Source organism: Salmo trutta, unplaced genomic scaffold (assembly GCF_901001165.1).
Source record: "Salmo trutta unplaced genomic scaffold, fSalTru1.1, whole genome shotgun sequence".
Classification (NCBI taxonomy): Eukaryota; Metazoa; Chordata; class Actinopteri; order Salmoniformes; family Salmonidae; genus Salmo; species Salmo trutta.
The window spans coordinates 222,501-246,642 of record NW_021822521.1 but is presented as its reverse complement, the minus strand read 5'-3'; the positions used below and the strand labels follow the sequence as shown (position 1 = coordinate 246,642).

General features: G+C 43.8%; 1 protein-coding gene across 4 annotated transcripts in view; it reads left to right on the top strand.

Moving 5' to 3' along the window:
• Positions 1-24,142, top strand: part of LOC115182477 (collagen alpha-1(XIV) chain) — a 161,616-nt gene that overhangs the window by 39,614 nt on the left and 97,860 nt on the right. For 3 of the 4 annotated variants that reach the window (XM_029744077.1, XM_029744076.1, XM_029744079.1), the window contains exons 16-19: positions 7,439-7,571; positions 11,008-11,130; positions 14,177-14,353; positions 20,806-20,922. In XM_029744077.1, the coding sequence (XP_029599937.1) occupies positions 7,439-7,571; positions 11,008-11,130; positions 14,177-14,353; positions 20,806-20,922 (550 nt within the window). The remainder of the gene's footprint in view (positions 1-7,438; positions 7,572-11,007; positions 11,131-14,176; positions 14,354-20,805; positions 20,923-24,142) is intronic. The other variant, XM_029744078.1, reaches the window with a different exon arrangement.

Sequence of the window (24,142 nt, the reverse complement as noted above, 5' to 3'; positions counted from 1 at the left end):
CAGAGACTGGCTATTTCTGAAGAAGGGTTTACTTGCAGTGATCATGATATGTGGTGTACTGATTGTAAGTCACTCCTTATTCTCACTGGTCACACCGTCCTGCACCTTAGCAGCCGTGTCGTTGGTTGTATGCTAGGTTGTCAGTGAGTATAGAGAGAACTCACAGAGTTACCAGGCGTCTTACATCCCTTTGGGAATATGGCCAAAGATGGGCAGACATAGACTGTATGTGGAGTGTATCACAGAGGGGAAGTTCAGAGGTCATTTTCCTATGTGTGTGTTGTAGGTAGATCACTCCGTGTAACTCAGCTCTGATCAGAAACCAAGCATCTTGCTTTGATGGTTTGACACCACACTGATCATCATGTCAGGCACCAAACTGATCATCATGTCAGGCACCACACTGATCATCATGTCAGGCACCACACTGATCATCATGTCAGGCACCACACTGATCATCATGTCAGGCACCACACTGATCATCATGTCAGGGAGGTCAGATCCTGATGACAGGACACGTTCTGTAGCTGTACCCATCCAGGGGTTAGATCCTGATGACAGGACACGTTCTGTAGCTGTACCCATCCAGGGGTTAAATCCTGATGTCAGGACACGTTCTGTAGCTGTACCCATCCAGGGGTTAGATCCTGATGTCAGGACACGTTCTGTAGCTGTACCCATCCAGGGGTTAGATCCTGATGACAGGACACGTTCTGTAGCTGTACCCATCCAGGGGTTAGATCCTGATGACAGGACACGTTCTGTAGCTGTACCCATCCAGGGGTTAAATCCTGATGTCAGGACACGTTCTGTAACTGTACCCATCCAGGGGTTAGATCCTGATGACAGGACACGTTCTGTAGCTGTCATGGTTGTCGTCGGTGAAGGAGGACCAAAACGCAGCAGGTATGCGTATGCTCATCTTGAGAATTTATTAACTTCAAAAATGAACGTACAAAAAATAACAAACAAACGAAACCACGAACAACAAAACAGTCTGGCAAAGCCTAAGGCTCAACACAGAACAATCACCCACAAATCCCAAACACAAACACACCCTACTATATGGGACTCTCAATCAAAGGCAGATAGACAACACCTGCCTTCAACTGAGAGTCCCAACCCCAATTAACCCAAACATAGACATACACTCACTAGACTCTACATAGAAATACCTAAACATAAACCAACACCCGGAATTACTAACTCAAACACCCTTTTAAATAAAACACACCACCCTGAACCACATAAAAGAAATACCCTCTGCCACGCCCTGAACAAACTACAAAACAATTAACCTTATATACTGGCCAGGACGTGACAGTAGCTGTACCCATCCAGGGGTTAAATCCTGATCCTGATGTCAGGACACGTTCTGTAGCTGTACCCATCCAGGGGTTAAATCCTGATGACAGGACACGTTCTGTAGCTGTACCCATCCAGGGGTTAGATCCTGATGTCAGGACACGTTCTGTAGCTGTACCCATCCAGGGGTTAAATCCTGATGACAGGACACGTTCTGTAGCTGTACCCATCCAGGGGTTAGATCCTGATGTCAGGACACGTTCTGTAGCTGTACCCATCCAGGGATTAAATCCTGATGACTGGACACGTTCTGTAGCTGTACCCATCCAGGGGTTAGATCCTGATGTCAGGACGCGTTCTGTAGCTGTACCCATCCAGGGGTTAGATCCTGATAACAGGACACGTTCTGTAGCTGTACCCATCCAGGGGTTAAATCCTGATGTAAATGTGTAATTACTGTTGAGCATGTCTAATTTGTGTATCATTGTGGAATTAACTGGCTGACACAGTCACAGTGCTGTTTGAAAGGAACCAGAAATTATTACCCATGCTCCTTTGGGCTCTCTGGAACCTAATGAAAGTCTTTGATTATTTGATCATGGTGGCTTAGTCACTGAACTAATTCCTGTAAGGAACAGGAATTGAGACACATGTCGATCCACTGATTAGTTTGACATACTGCATGGAGACATAATATCTACACTCTTAGAGAAAAGGGTTCTTCTACTGTCCCCATAGGAGAACCCTTTTTGTTCCAGGTTGACACCTCTGTAGAAAGGGTTCTACCTGGAGCCAAAAGGGTTCTCTGTGGGGACAGTCGAAGAACCCTTTAAGGTTCTAAATAGCATTTTTTTGTCTAAGAGTGTACTGTCATACTTGCTGAAAAGACACCTCCAATTTGAAATCTGGTTGACAAACTTGTGGAACTCATTGTTGTCCTTTCAGTTGTCCTGTTTTATTGATCCTAAGGGTTTCCGATTAAGAACAGATACGTTTGGAATGTAAATCCTGGGTTTGGGCTGTTCTTCAGACAAAGCATTGACAACTTAACCCTTCTCTGTTATGTATATGCCCTTCACAAAAAGGTTATTTGTAGACAATAGATAGAATGGATAGACAAGGAATGGGTGATAGACTGATAGAAACAGTAGACTGGTACATAGGGAAGTATATGTGTGGAGACAACGAAGAACGGGGTGGCAGATAGCCTAGCAGTTGAGAGCATGTGCCAGTAACCGAAAGGTCACTGGTTCAAAACCCAGAGCCAACTAGGTGAAGAATCTGTTGATGTGCCCTTGAGCAAGACACTTAACCCTCATTGCTCCTGTAAGTTGCTCTGGATGAGAACGTCTGATAGATGAGTAAAATGTAGGTAGCTTTGCCAAAGTATTCTTCACCTAGTATGTAAGATATCCTTCATCTGACTGGAGTTTTATATCTCCCAGCTCAAATTCAATAGAATCACACCATTTTATTCTCCAGTGTGTTCAATAGAATCACACCATTTTATTATCCAGTGAGTTCAATAGAATCACATCATTTTATTATCCAGTTTTTATTTTATTTTTATTTCACCTTTATTTAACCAGGTAGGCTAGTTGAGAACAAGTTCTCATTTGCAACTGCGACCTGGCCAGATAAAGCGTAGCAATTCAACACATACAACAACACAGAGTTACACATGGAATAAACAAAACATAGTCAATAATACAGTAGAACAAAAGAAAACAAAAAGTTTATATACAGTGAGTGCAAATGAGGTAAGATAAGGGAGTTAAGGAAATAAATAGGCCATGGTGGCGAAGTAATTACAATACAGCAATTAAACACTGGAATGGTAGATGTGCAGAAGATGAATGTGCAAGTAGGGATACTGTGGTGCAAAGGAGCAAGATAAATAAATACAGTATGGGGATGAGGTAGGTAGATAGATGGGCTGTTTACAGATGGGCTATGTACAGGTGCAGTGATCTATGAGCTGCTCTGACAGCTGGTGCTTAAAGCTAGTGAGGGAGATATGAGTCTCCAGCTTCAGAGATTTTTGCAGTTCATTCCAGTCATTGGCAGCAGAGAACTGGAAGGAAAGACGACCAAAGGAGGAATTGGCTTTGGGGGTGACCAGAGAGATATACCTGCTGGAGCACGTGCTACGAGTGGGTGCTGCTATGGTGACCAGTGAGCTGAGATAAGGCGGGGCTTTACCTAGCAGAGACTTGTAGATAACCTGTAGCCAGTGGGTTTGGCGACGAGTATGAAGCGAGGGCCAACCAACGAGAGCGTACAGGTCGCAATGGTGCGTAGTGTATGGGGCTTTGGTGACAAAACGGATGGCACTGTGATAGACTGCATCCAGTTTGTTGAGTAGAGTGTTGGAGGCTATTTTATAGATGACATCACCGAAGTCGAGGATCGGTAGGATGGTCAGTTTTACGAGGGTATGTTTGGCAGCATGAGTGAAGGATGCTTTGTTGCGATATAGGAAGCCGATTCTAGATTTAATTTTGGATTGGAGATGCTTAATGTGAGTCTGGAAGGAGAGTTTACAGTCTAACCAGACACATAGGTATTTGTAGTTGTCCACATATTCTAAGTCAGAGCCATCCAGAGTAGTGATGCTGAACGGGCGAGCAGGTGCGGGCAGTGATCGATTGAATAGCATGCATTTAGTTTTACTTGCGTTTAAGAGCAGTTGGAGGCCACGGAAGGAGAGTTGTATGGCATTGAAGCTCATCTGGAGGTTAGTTAACACAGTGTCCAAAGAGGGGCCAGAAGTATACAGAATGGTGTCATCTGCATAGAGGTGGATCAGAGAATCACCAGCAGCAAGAGCAACATCATTGATGTATACAGAGAAAAGAGTCGGCCCGAGAATTGAACGCTGTGGCACCCCCATAGAGACTGCCAGAGGTCCGGACAACAGGCCCTCCGATTTGACACACTGAACTCTATCAGAGAAGTAGTTGGTGAACCAGGCGATGCAGTCATTTGAGAAACAGAGTCGAAAGCCTTGGCCAGGTCGATGAATACGGCTGCACAGTATTGTCTCTTATCGATGGCGGTTATGATGTCGTTTAGGACCTTGAGCGTGGCTGAGGTGCACCCATGACCAGCTCGGAAACCAGATTGCATAGCGGAGAAGGTACGGTGGGATTCGAAATGGTCGGTAATCTGTTTGTTAACTTGGCTTTCGAAGACCTTAGAAAGACAGGTGGGATAGATATAGGTCTGTAGCAGTTTGGGTCTAGAGTGTCACTCCATTTTGAAGAGGGGGATGACCGCGGCAGCTTTCCAATCTTTGGGTATCTCAGACGATATGAAAGAGAGGTTGAACAGGCTAGTAATAGGGGTTGCAACAATTTCGGCAGATAATTTTAGAAAGAGATGGTCCAGATTGTCTAGCCCGGCTGATTTGTAGGGGTCCAGATTTTGCCGCTCTTTCAGAACATCAGCTATCTGGATTTGGGTGAAGGAGAAATGGTGGGGGCTTTGGCGGGTTGCTGTGGAGGGTGCCGGGCAGTTGACCAGGGTAGGGGTAGCAAGGTGGAAAGCATGGCCAGCCGTAGAGAAATGCTTATTGAAATTCTCAATTATAGTGGATTTATCGGTGGTAACAGTGTTTCCTAGCCTCAGAGCAGTGGGCAGCTGGGAGGAGGTGCTCTTATTCTCCATGGACTTTACAGTGTCCCAGAACTTTTTTGAGTTAGTACTACAGGATCCAAATTTCTGTTTGAAAAAGATAGTCTTAGCTTTCCTAACTGCCTGTGTATATTTGTTCCTAACTTCCCTGAAAAGTTGCATATCACGGGGGCTATTCGATGCTAATGCAGAACGCCACAGGATGTTTTTGTGCTGGTCAAGGGCAGACAGGTCTGGAGAGAACCAAGGACTATATCTATTGTGTGTCCAGTGTGTTCAGTGTGTTCAATAGCATCACACCATTTTATTCTCCAGTGTGTTCAATAGCATCACACCATTTTATTCTCCAGTGTGTTCAATAGAATCACACCATTTTATTATCCAGTGTGTTCAATAGATCACACCATTTTATTCTCCAGTGTGTTCAATAGAATCACACCATTTTATTCTCCAGTGTGTTCAATAGAATCACACCATTTTATTCTCCAGTGTGTTCAATAGAATCACACCATTTTATTCTCCAGTGTGTTCAATAGAATCACACCATTTTATTCTCCAGTGTGTTCAATAGAATCACACCATTTTATTCTCCAGTGTGTTCAATAGAATCACACCATTTTATTATCCAGTGTGTTCAATAGAACCACACCATTTTATTATCCAGTGTGTTCAATAGAATCACACCATTTTATTATCCAGTGTGTTCAATAGAATCACACCATTTTATTATCCAGTGTGTTCAATAGAATCACAGTGTGTTGACTCATTTGTACGATGAGAAATTATTAGTTTGGAGCCCCTTCCACCTTTCTGCCCCAACCTCCACAGAGCCCTTGGGACCAAGGGACTCTACAGTGATTCAGCACTTAAACCCTCTATCTATTCTTTCTCCTTCACTTGTATTTTAATTTCCACCTGGGACCTTCGCGTCTCCCTGGCTCCTGCTGTGTTGGGGAAGATAGAGGGGATGGAGCAACATGGAAGAACTTCCATTATCTTTTCAACAAGCATTTAGGTCACTGAGGAACGAATGGAACACACTGGCTGCACCCCATACGGCACCCTATTCCCTATATAGGGCCTGTGGGGCTCTGGTCAAAAGTAGTGCACTATATAGGGAATAGGGTGCCATTTGGGACACATCCATAGAGAGATTTTTTTCCCCCCCTGAAGAATCCCAATTACCCCACAGACTGAAGTAGAGACCTGTGAGGACATGCTCCTTAGAGAGAACGGTTGGGACTTTCAGATCGTTTAGTTTTGGCTGAGTCAAGCCAACTCCCCTGGCAGAATCTGTTTCAGCACCAGGTGTCTATTGGACAGCTCCGCTAATCAGAGTTGTTGTGTAGGAGTCAGGACAGTCCAGCTCTGGTGTGGGGTCTGACAGGGCAGCGGATGGGATGGAGGATACGGATGGGGTTTGGGCTTAGCCTCTCACTCCTCTCCATTTGAGGATATGGCTTTTTAGAGAGGACATTTAGGAACGTTCACTTTGGGCTCGACCAACTACTTGGCAGTTCCGATTTAAACACCACATGCCTGGTGGACAGTCCATTTCCAGGGTATGGGGTTTGGCAGTTCACAAGATGGGATAAAAAAAAAGCCCAGACCAACCAGGGAAGATGGATCATAGAGGACTTGTAAATAGTTTATACGGGGAGGCTGTCATACGAAATCTTATTCCAAGTAATGATACTAAAATGTAATTCATTTTACATAGTTGTACCTTCTCAGGGAACTTTTTACCATTTCAACCCTTTTTTTTGTTAACATCCTTTGGGAACTTCTTTTTATATCATATTTTTAACTGTGGTCTAAGAGTCTAATGGGCGACCAGAACAGATTCAACTAATCTGTTAATGATTATGCAGAGAGGTAATATCAGGCTAACTTTGTTTGTGTCTCAAATCGCACCCTATTCCCTATACAGTGCACTACTTTAGGAACAGGAACCTTATAGGCCCTGGTCAAAAGTAGTGCACTAAATAGGGAATAGGGTGCGATTTGGGATTTTCATTAGATTTTTAATCCTTCTTGTCATTACCAACATATCAGGTTTAACTGTCTTGTCATTGAGGCCAATTTTGTTAATGATAAAAAAATGGAAGAATAGAGCAGTGAAAATGTTTGGAAAGAACTTCAAACCAAGTATCAGCCTCATACCCAAAGCCAAGTGTCAGTTCAGCCACTGGCCACTGTGGGAACTGGCCAAACAACAGGCTAGATGAGACGTTACGATATGTTTGATTAACGATGTGTCTGTAGCAGTGAAATAAGACACACTTGGAGGTCAGATATATTTCTGAGGAGAAACCCTCACGCTTATGCTCTCTCACACACTTGCGTGCGCACGGGGGTGCGCGCGCACACACACACACACACACACACACACACACACACACACACACACACACACACACACACACACACACACACATACACATACACATACACACACACACTCTGTGTAACACTATGTATAATCTCTACCCGCCAGGTTCTGGTGCCTGGGCAGCAGACCACAGTTCTTCTCCAGCCTCTGCTGTCTGACACAGAGCACAAGGTGACGGTCACCCCAGTCTACACAGATGGGCAGGACGGCATCAGTGTGTCTTCTGTGGGCAGAACATGTGAGTACAGCCTTTCTTGTGGATGGTTCTATGAAGCTGGTCTTGTAACTAGTGTAATGCCTGGGGTTTAGACCTGGCTCTAATGTGTGGGGTGTATGGTAAATGTTATATTGAGCTCTTGTCATCTATTTCTATATATACATCAAAACTATGAAATATCACCTATGGAATCATGTAGTAACCAAAAAAGTGTTAAACAAATCAAAATATATTTTGTATTTGAGATTCTTCAAAGTGGCCACCCTTTGCCTTGATGACAGCTTTTCACACTCTTGGCATTCTCTCAACCAGCTTCATGAGGCAAAGAGAAACAACAGTCCATCATTACTTTAAGACATAAAGGTCAGTCAATACGGAAAATGTCAAGAACTTTGAAAGTTTCTTCAAGTGCAGTTGCAAAAACCATCTAGTGTTATGATGAAACTGTCTCTCATGAGGACCACCACAGGAAAGGAAGACCCAGAGTTACCTCTCCTGCAGATGATAAGTTCATTGGAGTTACCAGCCTCAAAGTTTAAGTAACAGACACATCTCAACATCATTCTATTCAAAGGAACAGTTGATATTGCGGTCCTCATGTGGTGGTCCTCATGAGAGCCAGTTTCATCATAGCGCTTGATGGTTTTTGCGACTGCACTTGAAGAAACTTTCAAAGTTCTTGACATTTTCCGTATTGACTGACCGTTATGTCTTAAAGTAATGATGGACTGTCGTTTCTCTTTGCTTATTTGAGCTGTTCTTGCCATAATATGGACATGGTCTTTTACCAAATAGGGCTATCTTCTGTATACCCCCCCCCCATACCTTGTCACAACACAAGTGATTGGTTCAAATGCATTAAGAAGGAAAGAAATTCCACAAATTAACTTTTAACAAGGCACACCTGTTAATTGAAATGCATTCCAGGTGACTACCTCATGGAGCTGGTTGAGAGAATGCCAAGAGTGTGCAAAGCTGTCATCAAGGCAAAGGGTGGCCACTTTGAAGAAACTCAAATGTTTTGGTTACTACATGATTCCATATGTGTTATTTCATAGTTTTGATGTCTTTACTATTATTCTACAATGTAGAAAATAGTAAAAGCAATGAAAACCCTTGGATGAGTAGATGTGTCCAAACTTTTGACTGGTACTATATATATATATATATATATATATATATATATATATATATATATATATATATATGTATGTATGTATGTATGTATGTATGTATGTATGTATGTATGTATGTATGTATGTATGTATGTATGTATGTATGTATGTATGTATGTATGTATGTATGTGTGTGTGTGTGTGTGTGTGTGTGTGTGTGTATGTATGTGTGCATATATATACATGATTATTTTGTTTTGACACAGCAAATACAATGTCTTATAAGCCCATGTGGGCGGGGCATCCTGAAGATGCATGACTCCATGTGGGCGGGGCATCCTGATGATGCATGACTCTGTAATAAAATAAATCAAATCAAAATCAAATCGTAGGCATTTGGTTGAGGAGGGTTATCCATCTAGATCCCAATCACACTAAGTTCACTGAACCACCTCTGTTAGACTAGTTACAGCAGGTGGAAAATGTTCCCAGTGTGTCGGTTTCCTGTCGTCACCCTCTGAGGACGGTGTAAACGGACAGCCAGCAATTATTGATCATGTCCATTAATAAGCTTAATGAAAGCCATTCATAATCACACAGTCATTCTGTTCTCAGTCATGAGCCACTAAAACACTTCCTCATGCTGTAATTGATTATATACACTCAGCTCAACATCATTGTCTGAATGATTAAACACTCTACCAATAGCAAGCTGGTGATGCGTCCAAAATGGTATCCTATTCACTACATCAGTCATACTCAACAGGTGGACCGCGGGCCGGATCCGGATACAGAACGGGGTCAATACTGACCACCCCCCGACTAAAAATAAATAAATAAAAACGTTGGTTGGGGTTGGACTTCTGGTTTCATTATGAACACACATAAGACATGGAAAATGTGTAGAATTGCTGAAAATTAGCTTTAAAACTGCTCCATTTCTGCTTCGCTCCATGGCATAATGTGTAGAAATGCAGGAAATGAATGTGTAGAAATGCAGGAAATTAGTTTTAAAACTGCTCCATTTCCGCTTCGCTCCATGGCATAATGTGTAGAAATGCAGGAAATTAGTTTTAAAACTGCTACATTTTCCCTTCGCTCCATGGCATAATGTGTAGAAATGCAGGAAATTAGTTTTAAAACTGCTCCATTTCCGCTTCGCTCCATGGCATAATGTGTAGAAATGCAGGAAATTAGTTTTAAAACTGCTACATTTTCCCTTCGCTCCATGGCATAATGTGTAGAAATGCATGAAATTAGCTTTAAAACTGCTCCATTTTCTCTTCGCTCCATGGCATAATGTGTAGAAATGCAGGAAATTAGTTTTAAAACTGCTACATTTTCCCTTCGCTCCATGGCATAATGTGTAGAAATGCAGGAAATTAGTTTTAAAACTGCTACATTTTCCCTTCGCTCCATGGCATAATGTGTAGAAATGCAGGAAATTAGTTTTAAAACTGCTACATTTTCTCTTCGCTCCATGGCATAATGTGTAGAAATGCAGGAAATTAGTTTTAAAACTGCTACATTTTCCCTTCGCTCCATGGCATAATGTGTAGAAATGCATGAAATTAGCTTTAAAACTGCTCCATTTTCTCTTCGCTCCATGGCATAATGTGTAGAAATGCAGGAAATTAGTTTTAAAACTGCTCCATTTTCTCTTCGCTCCATGGCATAATGTGTAGAAATGCAGGAAATGAGCTTTAAAACTGCAATGTTTCTGCCAACAAGAAGGGTGTGAACAGTGTGAACTGTTTAGGGTTGCATGGGTCGCGAGGTGGGGGGTTTTGTTACTACGCTGATAAATAACAATATCCATCCGGATCTTTGTCACCTAAGACATCTGTGTGACTGGACCGTCTCAAATTGTACTTGTGTACCGCTGCACGGCCCATAAGGCTCAGACCAAAAGTAGTGCCGTCTATAGGGATAGGGGTGCTTTTTCAGACTACGATTGTCTCCTCTTTAAACATTTTATGAAAATGCCACAGTGAATATAAGTCAAATATGTTTTTAAAGTAGAGAGCAGAGAGAGTACAGTCCCTTTGGCTTTGGCTAGCTTGTATTCCAAATGAAACCCCAAACCTTGTAAAAACCCAATAGTAAATCATAAATCACACATACATATGACTTTAATAACTCTCAATGTTTTGGATGGATGGAATCTGTGTTTTGCATATTGGTGCAATACCATAACAATTGACTGCAGCCTAACAGTGTACCGCAAACCACAGTGTATAAGGGACAGTTTCTCTACCAATCTTTTTGAACCGCATCTTCACCATTTTACCGTAAACCACAGTGTATAAGTGACAGTTTCTCTACTACTCTTGTTTTGTCAGTGCCCCTCTCAGCGCCTAGCAACCTGAGGGTGTCTGAGGAGTGGTTCAGCCGCTTCCGCATCACCTGGGACACGCCTCCTTCTCCCACCTTGGGCTTCAGGGTAGTCTACCAACCCACATCTGGTACGTACACACCTGTTACAGTACACACCTGTTACAATACACACCTGTTACAATACACACCTGTTACAATACACACCTGTTACAATACACACCTGTTACAGTACACACCTGTTACAATACACACCTGTTACAATACACACCTGTTACAATACACACCTGTTACAATACACACCTGTTACAATACACACCTGTTACAGTACACACCTGTTACAATACACACCTGTTACAGTACACACCTGTTACAATACACACCTGTTACAATACACACCTGTTACAATACACACCTGTTACAGTACACACCTGTTACAATACACACCTGTTACAATACACACCTGTTACAATACACACCTGTTACAATACACACCTGTTACAATACACACTTGTTACAATACACACCTGTTACAATACACACCTGTTACAATACACACCTGTTACAATACACACCTGTTACAGTACACACCTGTTACAATACACACCTGTTACAATACACACCTGTTACAATACACACCGGTTACAATACACACGTTACAATACACACCTGTTACAATACACACCTGTTACAATACACACTTGTTACAATACACGCATGTTACAATACACACCTGTTACAATACACACCTGTTACAATACACACTTGTTACAATACACACCTGTTACAATACACACCTGTTACAATACACACCTGTTACAATAAACACCTGTTACAATACACACCTGTTACAGTACACACCTGTTACAATACACACCTGTTACAATACACACCTGTTACAATACACACCTGTTACAGTACACACCTGTTACAATACACACCTGTTACAATACACACCTGTTACAATACACACGTTACAATACACACCTGTTACAATACACACCTGTTACAATACACACTTGTTACAATACACACATGTTACAATACACACCTGTTACAATACACACCTGTTACAATACACAACTTTTACAATACACACCTGTTACAATACACACCTGTTACAATACACACCTGTTACAATACACACCGGTTACAATACACACGTTACAATACACACATGTTACAATACAATTTGTAAGTCGCTCTGGATAAGAGTGTCTGCTAAATGACTTAAATGTAAATGTAAATACACACCTGTTACAATACACACCTGTTACAATACACACCTGTTACAATTCACACATGTTACAATACACACATATTACAATACACATGTTACAATACACATGTTACAATACACACCTGTTACAATTCACACATGTTACAATACACACATATTACAATTCACACGTTACAATACACATGTTACAATACACACCTCTCTTTAACGTTTCAATCTTTTAAACACCATTATTCAGTCTGCCGTCTCAGTCAGTCTTTTAAACACCATTATTCAGTCTGCCGTCTCAGACAGTCTTTTAAACACCATTATTCTGTCTGCCGTCCCAGACAGTCTTTTAAACACCATTATTCAGTCTGCCGTCCCAGACAGTCTTTTAAACACCATTATTCAGTCTGCCGTCCTTGACAGTCTTTTAAACACCATTATTCAGTCTACCGTCCCAGTCAGTGTTTTAAACACCATTATTCAGTCTGCCGTCCCAGACAGTCTTTTAAACACCATTATTCAGTCTGCCGTCCCAGACAGTCTTTTAAACACCATTATTCAGTCTGCCGTCCTTGACAGTCTTTTAAACACCATTATTCAGTCTGCCGTCCTTGACAGTCTTTTAAACACCATTATTCAGTCTGCCGTCCTTGACAGTCTTTTAAACACCATTATTCAGTCTGCCGTCCTTGACAGTCTTTTAAACACCATTATTCAGTCTGCCGTCTTGGTCTTTTCCATTGTAAACAGAAGGCTTGATGTGGGTGTAACACAGCGTGTGGGGAAATATCCCTCAGCTTTGTTTCCTACATGGAGAAACCACATGAGAACAGAAAGAAGAAAGAGTCTGTGGTTATGTTCCAAATGGAAACCTGGTCCCTATGTAGTGCACTACTTTTGACCAGAGCCCTATGGGGACCCTATTCCCTATATAGTGCACTACTTTTGACAAGGATCCAAAGGGCTCCGATCAAAAGTAGTGCACTACATAGGGGATTGGTTGTCATTTGGGTTGCATCTTGTGACTGTGTGAGCCTCTGCTTTCTATTAGAAGCTCTTTAAACTGTCCTGTGGTCCAGAGAAATGGTTCCTCCACCTAGATGTAATACCCTGTCCTGTGGTCCAGAGAAACGGGTCCTCCACCTAGATTTAATACCCTGTCCTGTGGTCCAGAGAAATGGGTCCTCCAACTAGATTTAATACCCTGTCCTGTGGTCCAGAGAAATGGTTCCTCCACCTAGATTTAATACCCTGCCCTGTGGTCCAGAGAAATGGGTCCTCCAACTAGATTTAATACCCTGCCCTGTGGTCCAGAGAAATGGGTCCTCCAACTAGATTTAATACCCTGCCCTGTGGTCCAGAGAAATGGGTCCTCCAACTAGATTTAATACCCTGCCCTGTGGTCCAGAGAAATGGGTCCTCCACCTAGATTTAATACCCTGCCCTGTGGTCCAGAGAAATGGTTCCTCCAACTAGATTTAATACCCTGCACTGTGGTTCAGAGAAACGGGTCCTCCACCTAGATTGAATGCCTTCTACAACAAGAGGAACAGGGGGCTCTGCCTCTGTCTGTTAGTGGAGAGGTGCTTACTCTCACTACAATATACATGTTCCATGCCCTTCTTCCCTTCTCTCTGCCAGTGCCTCCCTTCCTCATTTTCCAGATTGTCCTCAAATACATTTGGTTGGAACTTTAGGTGCAACATGATATGTGTGTGTGTGTGTGTGTGTCTCTGTGTGTCTCTGTGTGTCTCTGTGTGTGTCTGTGTGTGTCTCTGTGTGTGTGTGTGTGTCTCTGTGTGTCTCTGTGTGTCTCTGTGTGTGTCTCTGTGTGTGTGTCTCTGTGTGTCTCTGTGTGTCTCTGTGTGTCTCTGTGTGTGTGTGTCTCTCTCTGTGTGTGTGTGTGTGTGTGTGTGTGTGTGTGTGTGTGTGTGTGTGTGTGTGTGTAGCTGAGCCAGTCTCTGTGTTTCCTACAGTGCCGGGGTCAGCTCTGGAGACTTTTGTGGGAGACGACGTCAACACCATGCTGATCCTGAACCTGCAGAGTGACACTGAGTACACTGTGAAGGTCATCTCTTCCTACACCACGGGATCCAGCCAACCACTCCAGGGCACCGCCAAGACATGTAATACATTGGCTCTATTGGTCAGGTTGTGTGTATGCGTGTGTGTGTGTGTATGCGTGTGTGTGTGTGTGTTGCTGACCCTGTGTGTGTGTGCGTGTGTGTGTGTGTGTTGCTGACCCTGTATGTGTGTGTATGTCAGCACCTCCTACACCACAGGATCCAGCGAACCCCCACACACACCACTAATACATGTTAGGGCTGGTGAATGGTGTGTAGGTAGTTTAGGTAGACTCCTGTTGTAGTTCCAATTCAAGACCACAACAAAGGGGACCTCAGGGTTAGGGTCCATTTTTGAATTGACTCTTTCAACTGCCAATACCAAGCAGCCACTTTGGATGACATGTTAAATGTTTGTTCTCAAAGTGTAGTACACTACATGACTAAAAGTATGTGGACACCTGCTTGTCGAACATCTCATTCCGAAATCGTGGACATTATTATGGAGTTGGTCCCCCCTTTGCTGCTATAACAGCCTCCACTCTTCTGGGAAGGCTTTCCACTAGATGGTGGAACATTGCTGCTATAACAGCCTCCACTCTTCTGGGAAGGCTTTCCACTAGATGTTGGAACATTGCTGCGGGGACCTGCTTCCATTCAGCCACAAGAACATTAGTGAGGTCGGGCACTGATGTAGGGTGATTAGGCCTGGCTCGCAGTCGGCGTTCCAATTAATCCCAAAGGTGTTCGATGGGGTTAAGGTCAGGGCTCTGTGAAGGCCAGTCAAGTTCTTCCACACTGTACTCGACAAACCATTTCTGTATGGACCTCGCTTTGTGCATGGGGGCATTGTCATGCTGAAACAGGAAAGGGCCTTCCCCAAACAGTTGCCACAAAGTTGGAAGCACAGAATCATCTAGAATGTAATGTATGCTGTAGCGTTAATATTTCTCTTCACTGGAACTAAGGGGCCTAGCCCGAACCATGAAGAACAGCCCCAGACCATTATTCCTCCTCCACCAAACTTTACAGTTGGCATTATGCATTGGGGCAGGTCCACATACTTGTTTATATATATGGCGATGAGCTTTACACCAATCCAGCCGACACTTGACATTGCGCATGGGGATCTTAGGCTTGTGTGCGGCTGCTCGGCCATGGAAACCCATTTCATTAAGCTCCTGACGAACAGTTCTTGTGCTGACATTGCTTCCAGAGGCAGTTTGGAACTCGGTAGTGAGTGTTGCAACCGAGGACAGATGATTTTTACGCGCTACACGCTTCAGCACTCGGCGGTCCCGTTCTGTGAGCTTGTGTGGCCTACCACTTTGTGGCTGAGCCGTTGTTGCACCTAGACATTTCCACTTCACAATAACAGCACTTACAGTTGACCCGGAGCAGCTCTAGCAGGGCAGAAATTTGACGAACTGACTTGTTGGAAAAGTGGCATCCTATGGTGGTGCTACTTTGAAAGTCACTAAGCTCTTCAGTAAAGCCATTATACTGCCAATGTTTGTCTATGGAGATTGCATGGTCATGTGCTGAATGTTATACACCTGTCAGCAACGGGTGTGGCTAAAATAGAATCCACTCATTTGAAGGGGTGTCCACATACTTTTGTATGTATAGTGTATGTCTGCTCCTCTGAACCAGTTTGTAAAGATACATGTGATTCATCCCCATAATGCAAAGCCCATGGAGACTAAGCTTTAAGGAAGTGTAATACATAGCTTTGTATTCTGTTTGCATTACATTATGCTGATAACATAAGATTCCCTTTGTTTGTTGAAGAGGATTTCACCACCCTGACGGACAGCTGAGAATATCAATATTCAGACAGACAGTTGGGGAAATTTACACCCGTTTGCATATAAATGTGATATCAGCAGGTGCATCGTAAAGTAATACATGCTTTTTGGAGCTTTTCTCATCAAAAGTAAATAGATTGTCTTTTTCATAATGTCCTTCTGGCTGTCAGCAGAGCGTCACATCAGCATCCTGCTGTGTGACTACCTGAGAAGAGCTGCGTTTTCATCGGAGCTCAGTCAGATGAGATGTTCCAGGGACAGGAGACATACGGATATAATAACTGGCAGAACCAGGACATACTGCCAATCCATAATGGGAAGCTGAACCCAGAGTAATATATATATGTATTATTTTTATTTAACTAGACAAGTCAGTTAAGAACAAATTCTTATTTACAATGAGGACCTAGACCGGCCAAACCTGGACTAAGCTCGGCCAATTGTGAGCCACCCTATGGGACTCCCAATCATGGCCGGATGTGATACAGCCTGGATTCGAACCAGGGAGTGTAGTGACACCTCTTGCACTGAGATGCAGTGCCTTAGACCGCTGCGCCCCTCGGGAGCCCAATATGTCTATAGTTGGATACATATTATACATGTACAATGAATGAATGAATGGCTGACTGAATTAATGAGTGAATGGCTGACTGAATTAATGAATAATGCATGAATTGATATATACTGAGCATTAAATGTATGCAGCACATCTCTATGTGGCTATAAGTGGACCCCCTCCCCACCACCACCGCTGTACAAGGCAGCTATTCCATTATAGAGAGAGGAATTTAAGTCGTGACACAAATGACTTATGATGCGTTGCAGTCTCTCTTTCACCCCAAACACACTGTACAGTAGTTCATCTCCTCACGCAGGCTTTATAATTATATCTGCATATGCACCGCCAAGATTCCTATCAATATTTAATGCATTGTCAGTTTGACCTTTAAATAATTAAATGCACAAATAGCTCAATTGTACCTGGTTTTGACTCTTGTCTTCCATAGGTTTGTGCCCCTAGTGTGGCAGAGTGGCTGTCTGTCCATGCATACATACAGCTCATTAATAAGGGTCGTATAAGGAAGTTAAAGACTGCGTCTCAAACGGTTCCCTATTCCCTATATAGTGCAGGACTCTGGTCTCAAACGGTTCCCTATTGCCTATATAGTGCTCCCATAGGACTCTGGTCTCAAACGGTTCCCTATTCCCTATATAGTGCAGGACTCTGGTCTCAAATGGTTCCCTATTCCCTATATAGTGCAGGACTCTGGTCTCAAACGGTTCCCTATTCCCTATATAGTGCAGGGCTCTGGTCTCAAACAGTTCCCTATTTCCTATATAGTGCTCCCATAGGACTCTGGTCTCAAACAGTTCCCTATTCCCTATATAGTGCAGGACTCTGGTCGCAAACGGTTCCCTATTCCCTATATAGTGTAGGACTCTGGTCTCAAACGGTTCCCTATTCCCTATATAGTGCAGGACTCTGGACTCAAACGGTTCCCTATTCCCTATATAGTGCAGGACTCTGGTCTCAAACGGTTCCCTATTCCCTATATAGTGCAGGACTCTGGTCTCAAACAGTTCCCTATTCCCTATATAGTGTAGGACTCTGGTCGCAAACGGTTCCCTATTCCCTATATAGTGCAGGACTCTGGTCTCAAACGGTTCCCTATTGCCTATATAGTGCAGGACTCTGGTCGCAAACGGTTCCCTATTCGCTATATAGTGCTCCCATAGGACTCTGGTCTCAAACGGTTCCCTATTCCCTATATAGTGTAGGACTCTGGTCTCAAACGGTTCCCTATTCCCTATATAGTGCAGGACTCTGGTCGCAAACGGTTCCCTATTCCCTATATAGTGTAGGACTCTGGTCGCAAACGGTTCCCTATTCCCTATATAGTGTAGGACTCTGGTCGCAAACGGTTCCCTATTCGCTATATAGTGCAGGACTCTGGTCTCAAACAGTTCCCTATTGCCTATATAGTGCAGGACTCTGGTCGCAAACGGTTCCCTATTGCCTATATAGTGCAGGACTCTGGTCTCAAACGGTTCCCTATTCCCTATATAGTGTAGGACTCTGGTCGCAAACGGTTCCCTATTCCCTATATAGTGCAGGACTCTGGTCTCAAACAGTTCCCTATTGCCTATATAGTGCAGGACTCTGGTCGCAAACGGTTCCCTATTCCCTATATAGTGCAGGACTCTGGTCTCAAACGGTTCCCTATTCCCTATATAGTGTAGGACTCTGGTCTCAAACGGTTCCCTATTCCCTATATAGTGCAGGACTCTGGTCTCAAACGGTTCCCTATTCCCTATATAGTGCAGGACTCTGGTCTCAAACGGTTCCCTATTCCCTATATAGTGCAGGACTCTGGTCTCAAACGGTTCCCTATTCCCTATATAGTGCAGGACTCTGGTCTCAAACGGTTCCCTATTCCCTATATAGTGCAGGACTCTGGTCTCAAACGGTTCCCTATTCCCTATATAGTGCAGGACTCTGGTCTCAAACGGTTCCCTATTCCCTATATAGTGCTCCCATAGGACTCTGGTCTCAAACAGTTCCCTATTCCCTATATAGTGTAGGACTCTGGTCGCAAACGGTTCCCTATTCCCTATATAGTGCAGGACTCTGGTCTCAAACGGTTCCCTATTGCCTATATAGTGCAGGACTCTGGTCTCAAACAGTTCCCTATTCCCTATATAGTGCAGGACTCTGGTCTCAAACGGTTCCCTATTCCCTATATAGTGCAGGACTCTGGTCTCAAACGGTTCCCTATTCCCTATATAGTGCAGGACTCTGGTCTCAAACGGTTCCCTATTCCCTATATAGTGCAGGACTCTGGTCTCAAACAGTTCCCTATTTCCTATATAGTGCTCCCATAGGACTCTGGTCAAAAGTAGTGCACTCTATAGGGAATAGGATGCTATTTAGGACAAATCCAAAGGCTGTCACATACATTATTCACAAGGAGGAAAGATAATCCACCTGCCAAGTGTTTTCATGACTTTCCCTTTCGGAAGACAGGTAACAAACTGTATAGATATAGTAGTTGTAGAATGTGAATACGATGTGTCTTAATGACAGCTGTGTCATAGCTCTTTGATTTTATGGCTGTTACATGTTGTCGTTCTGTTCTAGAAATTCATATGTTACTTTGTCAGATTGTTTAGCTGTATGATTCATTGAAATTTCGTTGAAAACTGTATAGTGTAAATCAGATGGAAACAACTTCTGCTCCTCTAAAATGAAACAATGAATAATAATTTAAAAAGATTAGTTTGTTGTTGCAGCTTTTGTTTTTCAGAACATGTTTGTTGTGCGGAATAGAGAAGTTGCTAGAGACTGTTTACACTCTATAAACTGTTTACGGTTCCTAATAGCTTTCATAAAGATTGGGGAATAGATTTGAACTTATTGCTCTCTATCAAAACGTCATATACTATTTAATCACTAAGATTAATAGCCTTTCTTTTCTTAGATAACAAATGCGAGTTGGATAGGACTCAGAAGTTGGACATTGGTTCATATTGATTCTTCCCATAAATCACAATGAGTTATTTATTTGAGTGGATGAAATGAATTCCTTAAAGACACACATGCCTACACAGCTGGATTGATTGTGTTTCATTATGACACCTTATCAATACTATCAGCTTCCTGGTCTTTATCTGTGATTACGATTAGATAGGTTGAAAGATTGCAATTCTCCGTCAGCTGTTGGCTTCAGTTCCTTCATGATGTTACTGTAGATAGTGATGTGGTGGGGTCATGATTGTGATCGTGATTGTGATTTGATGTGATCGTGATTTGATGTGATGTGATAGTGATTTGATGTGATGTGATTGTTATTTGATGTGATTTGATGTGATGTGATTGTGATGTGATTGTGATGTGATAGTGATTTGATGTGATTTGATGTGATTGTGATAGTGATTTGATGTGATTGTTATTTGATGTGATAGTGATGTGATAGTGATGTGATTTGATGTGATAGTGATGTGATAGCGATGTGATTTGATAGTGATGTGATTGTGATGTGATAGTGATTTGATGTGATTTGATGTGATTGTGATAGTGATTTGATGTGATTGTTATTTGATGTGATAGCGATGTGATTTGATGTGATGTGATAGTGATGTGATGTGATGTGATTTGATGTGATTGTGATGTGATAGTGATGTGATAGTGATTTGATTTGATGTGATGTGATAGTAATAGTGATGTGATTGTGATAGTGATGTGATGTGATTGTGATTTGATGTGATTGTGATTTGATGTGATTGTGATCGTGTGATGGTAATGGTAATAGTGATGTTCTTCTGTCATCGTGATTGTCTAGAAAATCTCTCTCTCTCCTCTCTCTCTCTCTCTCCTCTCTCTCCGTCTCACTCTCTCTCTGTCTCTCTCTCTCTGTCTCTCTCTCTCGCTCTCTATCACTCTCTCTCTCCTCTCTCTCTCCTCTCTCTCCTCTCTCTCTCCTCTCTCTCCTCTCTCTCTCTGTCTGTCTCTTTCTCCTCGCTCTCTCTCCTCTCTCTCTCCTCTCTCTCTCTCTCTCTCTCTCTCTCTCTCTGTCTCTCTCTCTCTCTCTCTCTCCTCTCTCTCTGTCTCTCTCTCTGTCTCTCTCTCTCTCTTTCTGTCTCTGTCTCTCTCTCTCTCCTCTGTCTCTGTCTCTGTCTCTGTCTCTGTCTCTGTCTCTCTCTCCTCAGTGTATCTGGGCGTGACCAACCTGAACACCTACCAGGTGATGATGTCCAGTATGTGTGTCCAGTGGCAGCCCCATCGTCAGGCTGACCTCTACAGGGTGGTCATCGAGTCTCTGCTCAGTGAGTAGCACTTCTCCTTTACCAACTCCATGTGTTTTTGACTAGGCCTTCTCCTTCATGTTATGGCTGAATGTCCATGTGTTTTTGACTAGGCCTTCTCCTTCATGTTATAGCTGAATGTCCATGTGTTTTTAACTAGGCCTTCTCCTTCATGTTATAGCTGAATGTCCATGTGTTTTTGACTAGGCCTTCTCCTTCATGTTATAGCTGAATGTCCATGTGTTTTTAACTAGGCCTTCTCCTTCATGTTATAGTTTAATGTCCATGTGTTTTTAACTAGGCCTTCTCCTTCATGTTATAGCTGAATGTACATGTCTTTTTAACTAGGCCTTCTCCTTCATGTTATAGTTTAATGTCCATGTGTTTTTAACTAGGCCTTCTCCTTCATGTTGAGTAGTTATGTTCCTCCCGTGCTCTGACAGTGTTGCTATGTCACTTCTTAGAGTAGTTGTGTTCCTCCCGTGCTCTGACAGTGTTGCTATGTCACTTCTTAGAGTAGTTATGTTCCTCCCGTGCTCTGACAGTGTTGCTATGTCACTTCTTAGAGTAGTTGTGTTCCTCCCGTGCTCTGACAGTGTTGCTATGTCACTTCTTAGAGTAGTTGTGTTCCTCCTGTGCTCTGACAGTGTTGCTATGTCACTTCTTAGAGTAGTTATGTTCCTCCCGTGCTCTGAAAGTGTTGCTATGTCACTTCTTAGAGTAGTTATGTTCCTCCCGTGCTCTGACAGTGTTGCTATGTCACTTCTTAGAGTAGTTGTGTTCCTCCAATGCTCTGACAGTGTTGCTATGTCACTTCTTAGAGTAGTTATGTTCCTCCCGTGCTCTGACAGTGTTGCTATGTCACTTCTTAGAGTAGTTATGTTCCTCCCGTGCTCTGACAGTGTTGCTATGTCACTTCTTAGAGTAGTTATGTTCCTCCCGTGCTCTGACAGTGTTGCTATGTCACTTCTTAGAGTAGTTATGTTCCTCCCGTGCTCTGACAGTGTTGCTATGTCACTTCTTAGAGTAGTTATGTTCCTCCCGTGCTCTGACAGTGTTGCTATGTCACTTCTTAGAGTAGTTATGTTCCTCCCGTGCTCTGACAGTGTGGCTGCCACTTCTTAGCGTCAAGCTTTAAGTACTTTCTCTATTTTCTCTTTTATTGCCCATTTCCATCTCCCCAAACCTCACACAGGAGCTTATCTTCAAATCCACCAAATCCTCAGCTCTTCCTATCTCTCTCTTTCTCTATCTCCCTCCCCCCTCTCTCTGTCCCCTCTGTCTTTCTGTCTCTCTCTCTTCCTTTCTCTATCTCCCTCCCCCCTCTCTCTGTCCCCTCTGTCTTTCTGTCTCTCTCTCTTCCTTTCTCTATCTCCCTCCCCCCTCTCTCTGTCCCCTCTGTCTTTCTGTCTCTCTCTCTTCCTTTCTCTATCTCCCTCCCCCCTCTCTCTGTCCCCTCTGTCTTTCTGTCTCTCTCTCTTCCTTTCTCTATCTCCCTCCCCCCTCTCTCTGTCCCCTCTGTCTTTCTGTCTCTCTCTCTTCCTTTCTCTATCTCCCTCCCCCCTCTCTCTGTCCCCCTCTGTCTCTCTCTCTCTCTCTCTCTCTTCCTTTCTCTATCTCCCTCCCCCCTCTCTCTGTCCCCCTCTGTCTCTCTCTCTCTCTCTCTCTCTCTGTCTCTCTCTCTGTCTCTGTCTCCTGCTCTCTCCGTTTATCTCTCTAAACACAGGAGATTTGAGATCTGTTCCAATATTAAAACCAGATCCTGCCTCTATTCCTTCTGTATGCCTTAACGTGCTCTGTCTGGGTCCCTGCCTCTATTCCTTCCGTATACCTTAACGTGCTCCGTCTGGGTCCCTGCCTCTATTCCTTCCGTATGCCTTAACGTGCTCCGTCTGGGTCCCTGCCTCTATTCCTTCCATATGCCTTAACGTGCTCCGTTTGGGTCCCTGCCTCTATTCCTTCCATATGCCTTAACGTGCTCCATCTGGGTCCCTGCCTCTATTCCTTCCATATACCTTAACGTGCTCCGTCTGGGTCCCTGCCTCTATTCCTTCCGTATGCCTTAACGCGCTCCGTCTGGGTCCCTGCCTCTATTCTCTGCCTCTATTCCTTCCGTATACCTTAACGTGCTCCATCTGGGTCCCTGCCTCTATTCCTTCCGTATACCTTAACGTGCTCCGTCTGGGTCCCTGCCTCTATTCCTTCCGTATGCCTTAACGTGCTCCATCTGGGTCCCTGCCTCTATTCCTTCCATATGCCTTAACGTGCTCCATCTGGGTCCCTGCCTCTATTCCTTCCATATGCCTTAACGTGCTCCATCTGGGTCCCTGCCTCTATTCCTTCCGTATACCTTAACGTGCTCCATCTGGGTCCCTGCCTCTATTCCTTCCATATGCCTTAACGTGCTCCATCTGGGTCCCTGCCTCTATTCCTTCCGTATACCTTAACGTGCTCCGTCTGGGTCCCTGCCTCTATTCCTTCCGTATACCTTAACGTGCTCCATCTGGGTCCCTGCCTCTATTCCTTCCGTATACCTTAACGTGCTCCGTCTGGGTCCCTGCCTCTATTCCTTCCGTATGCCTTAACGTGCTCCATCTGGGTCCCTGCCTCTATTCCTTCCGTATACCTTAACGTGCTCCATCTGGGTCCCTGCCTCTATTCCTTCCGTATACCTTAACGTGCTCCGTCTGGGTCCCTGCCTCTATTCCTTCCATATACCTTAACGTGCTCCGTCTGGGTCCCTGCCTCTATTCCTTCCATATACCTTAACGTGCTCCGTCTGGGTCCCTGTCTCTATTCCTTCCGTATACCTTAACGTGCTCCGTCTGGGTCCCTGCCTCTATTCTTTCCATATACCTTAACGTGCTCCGTCTGGGTCCCTGTCTCTATTCCTTCCGTATACCTTAACGTGCTCCGTCTGGGTCCCTGCCTCTATTCCTTCCATATGCCTTAACGTGCTCCGTCTGGGTCCCTGCCTCTATTCCTTCCGTATGCCTTAACGTGCTCCATCTGGGTCCCTGCCTCTATTCCTTCCGTATACCTTAACGTGCTCCGTCTGGGTCCCTGCCTCTATTCCTTCCGTATGCCTTAATGTGCTCCGTCTGGGTCCCTGCCTCTATTCCTTCCATATGCCTTAACGTGCTCCGTCTGGGTCTCTTTAGTGACAGCATGGCAGGTTGTGTTCAGCTCTGTGTGGTTAGTGACAGCATGGCAGGTTGTGTTCAGCTCTGTGTGGTTAGTG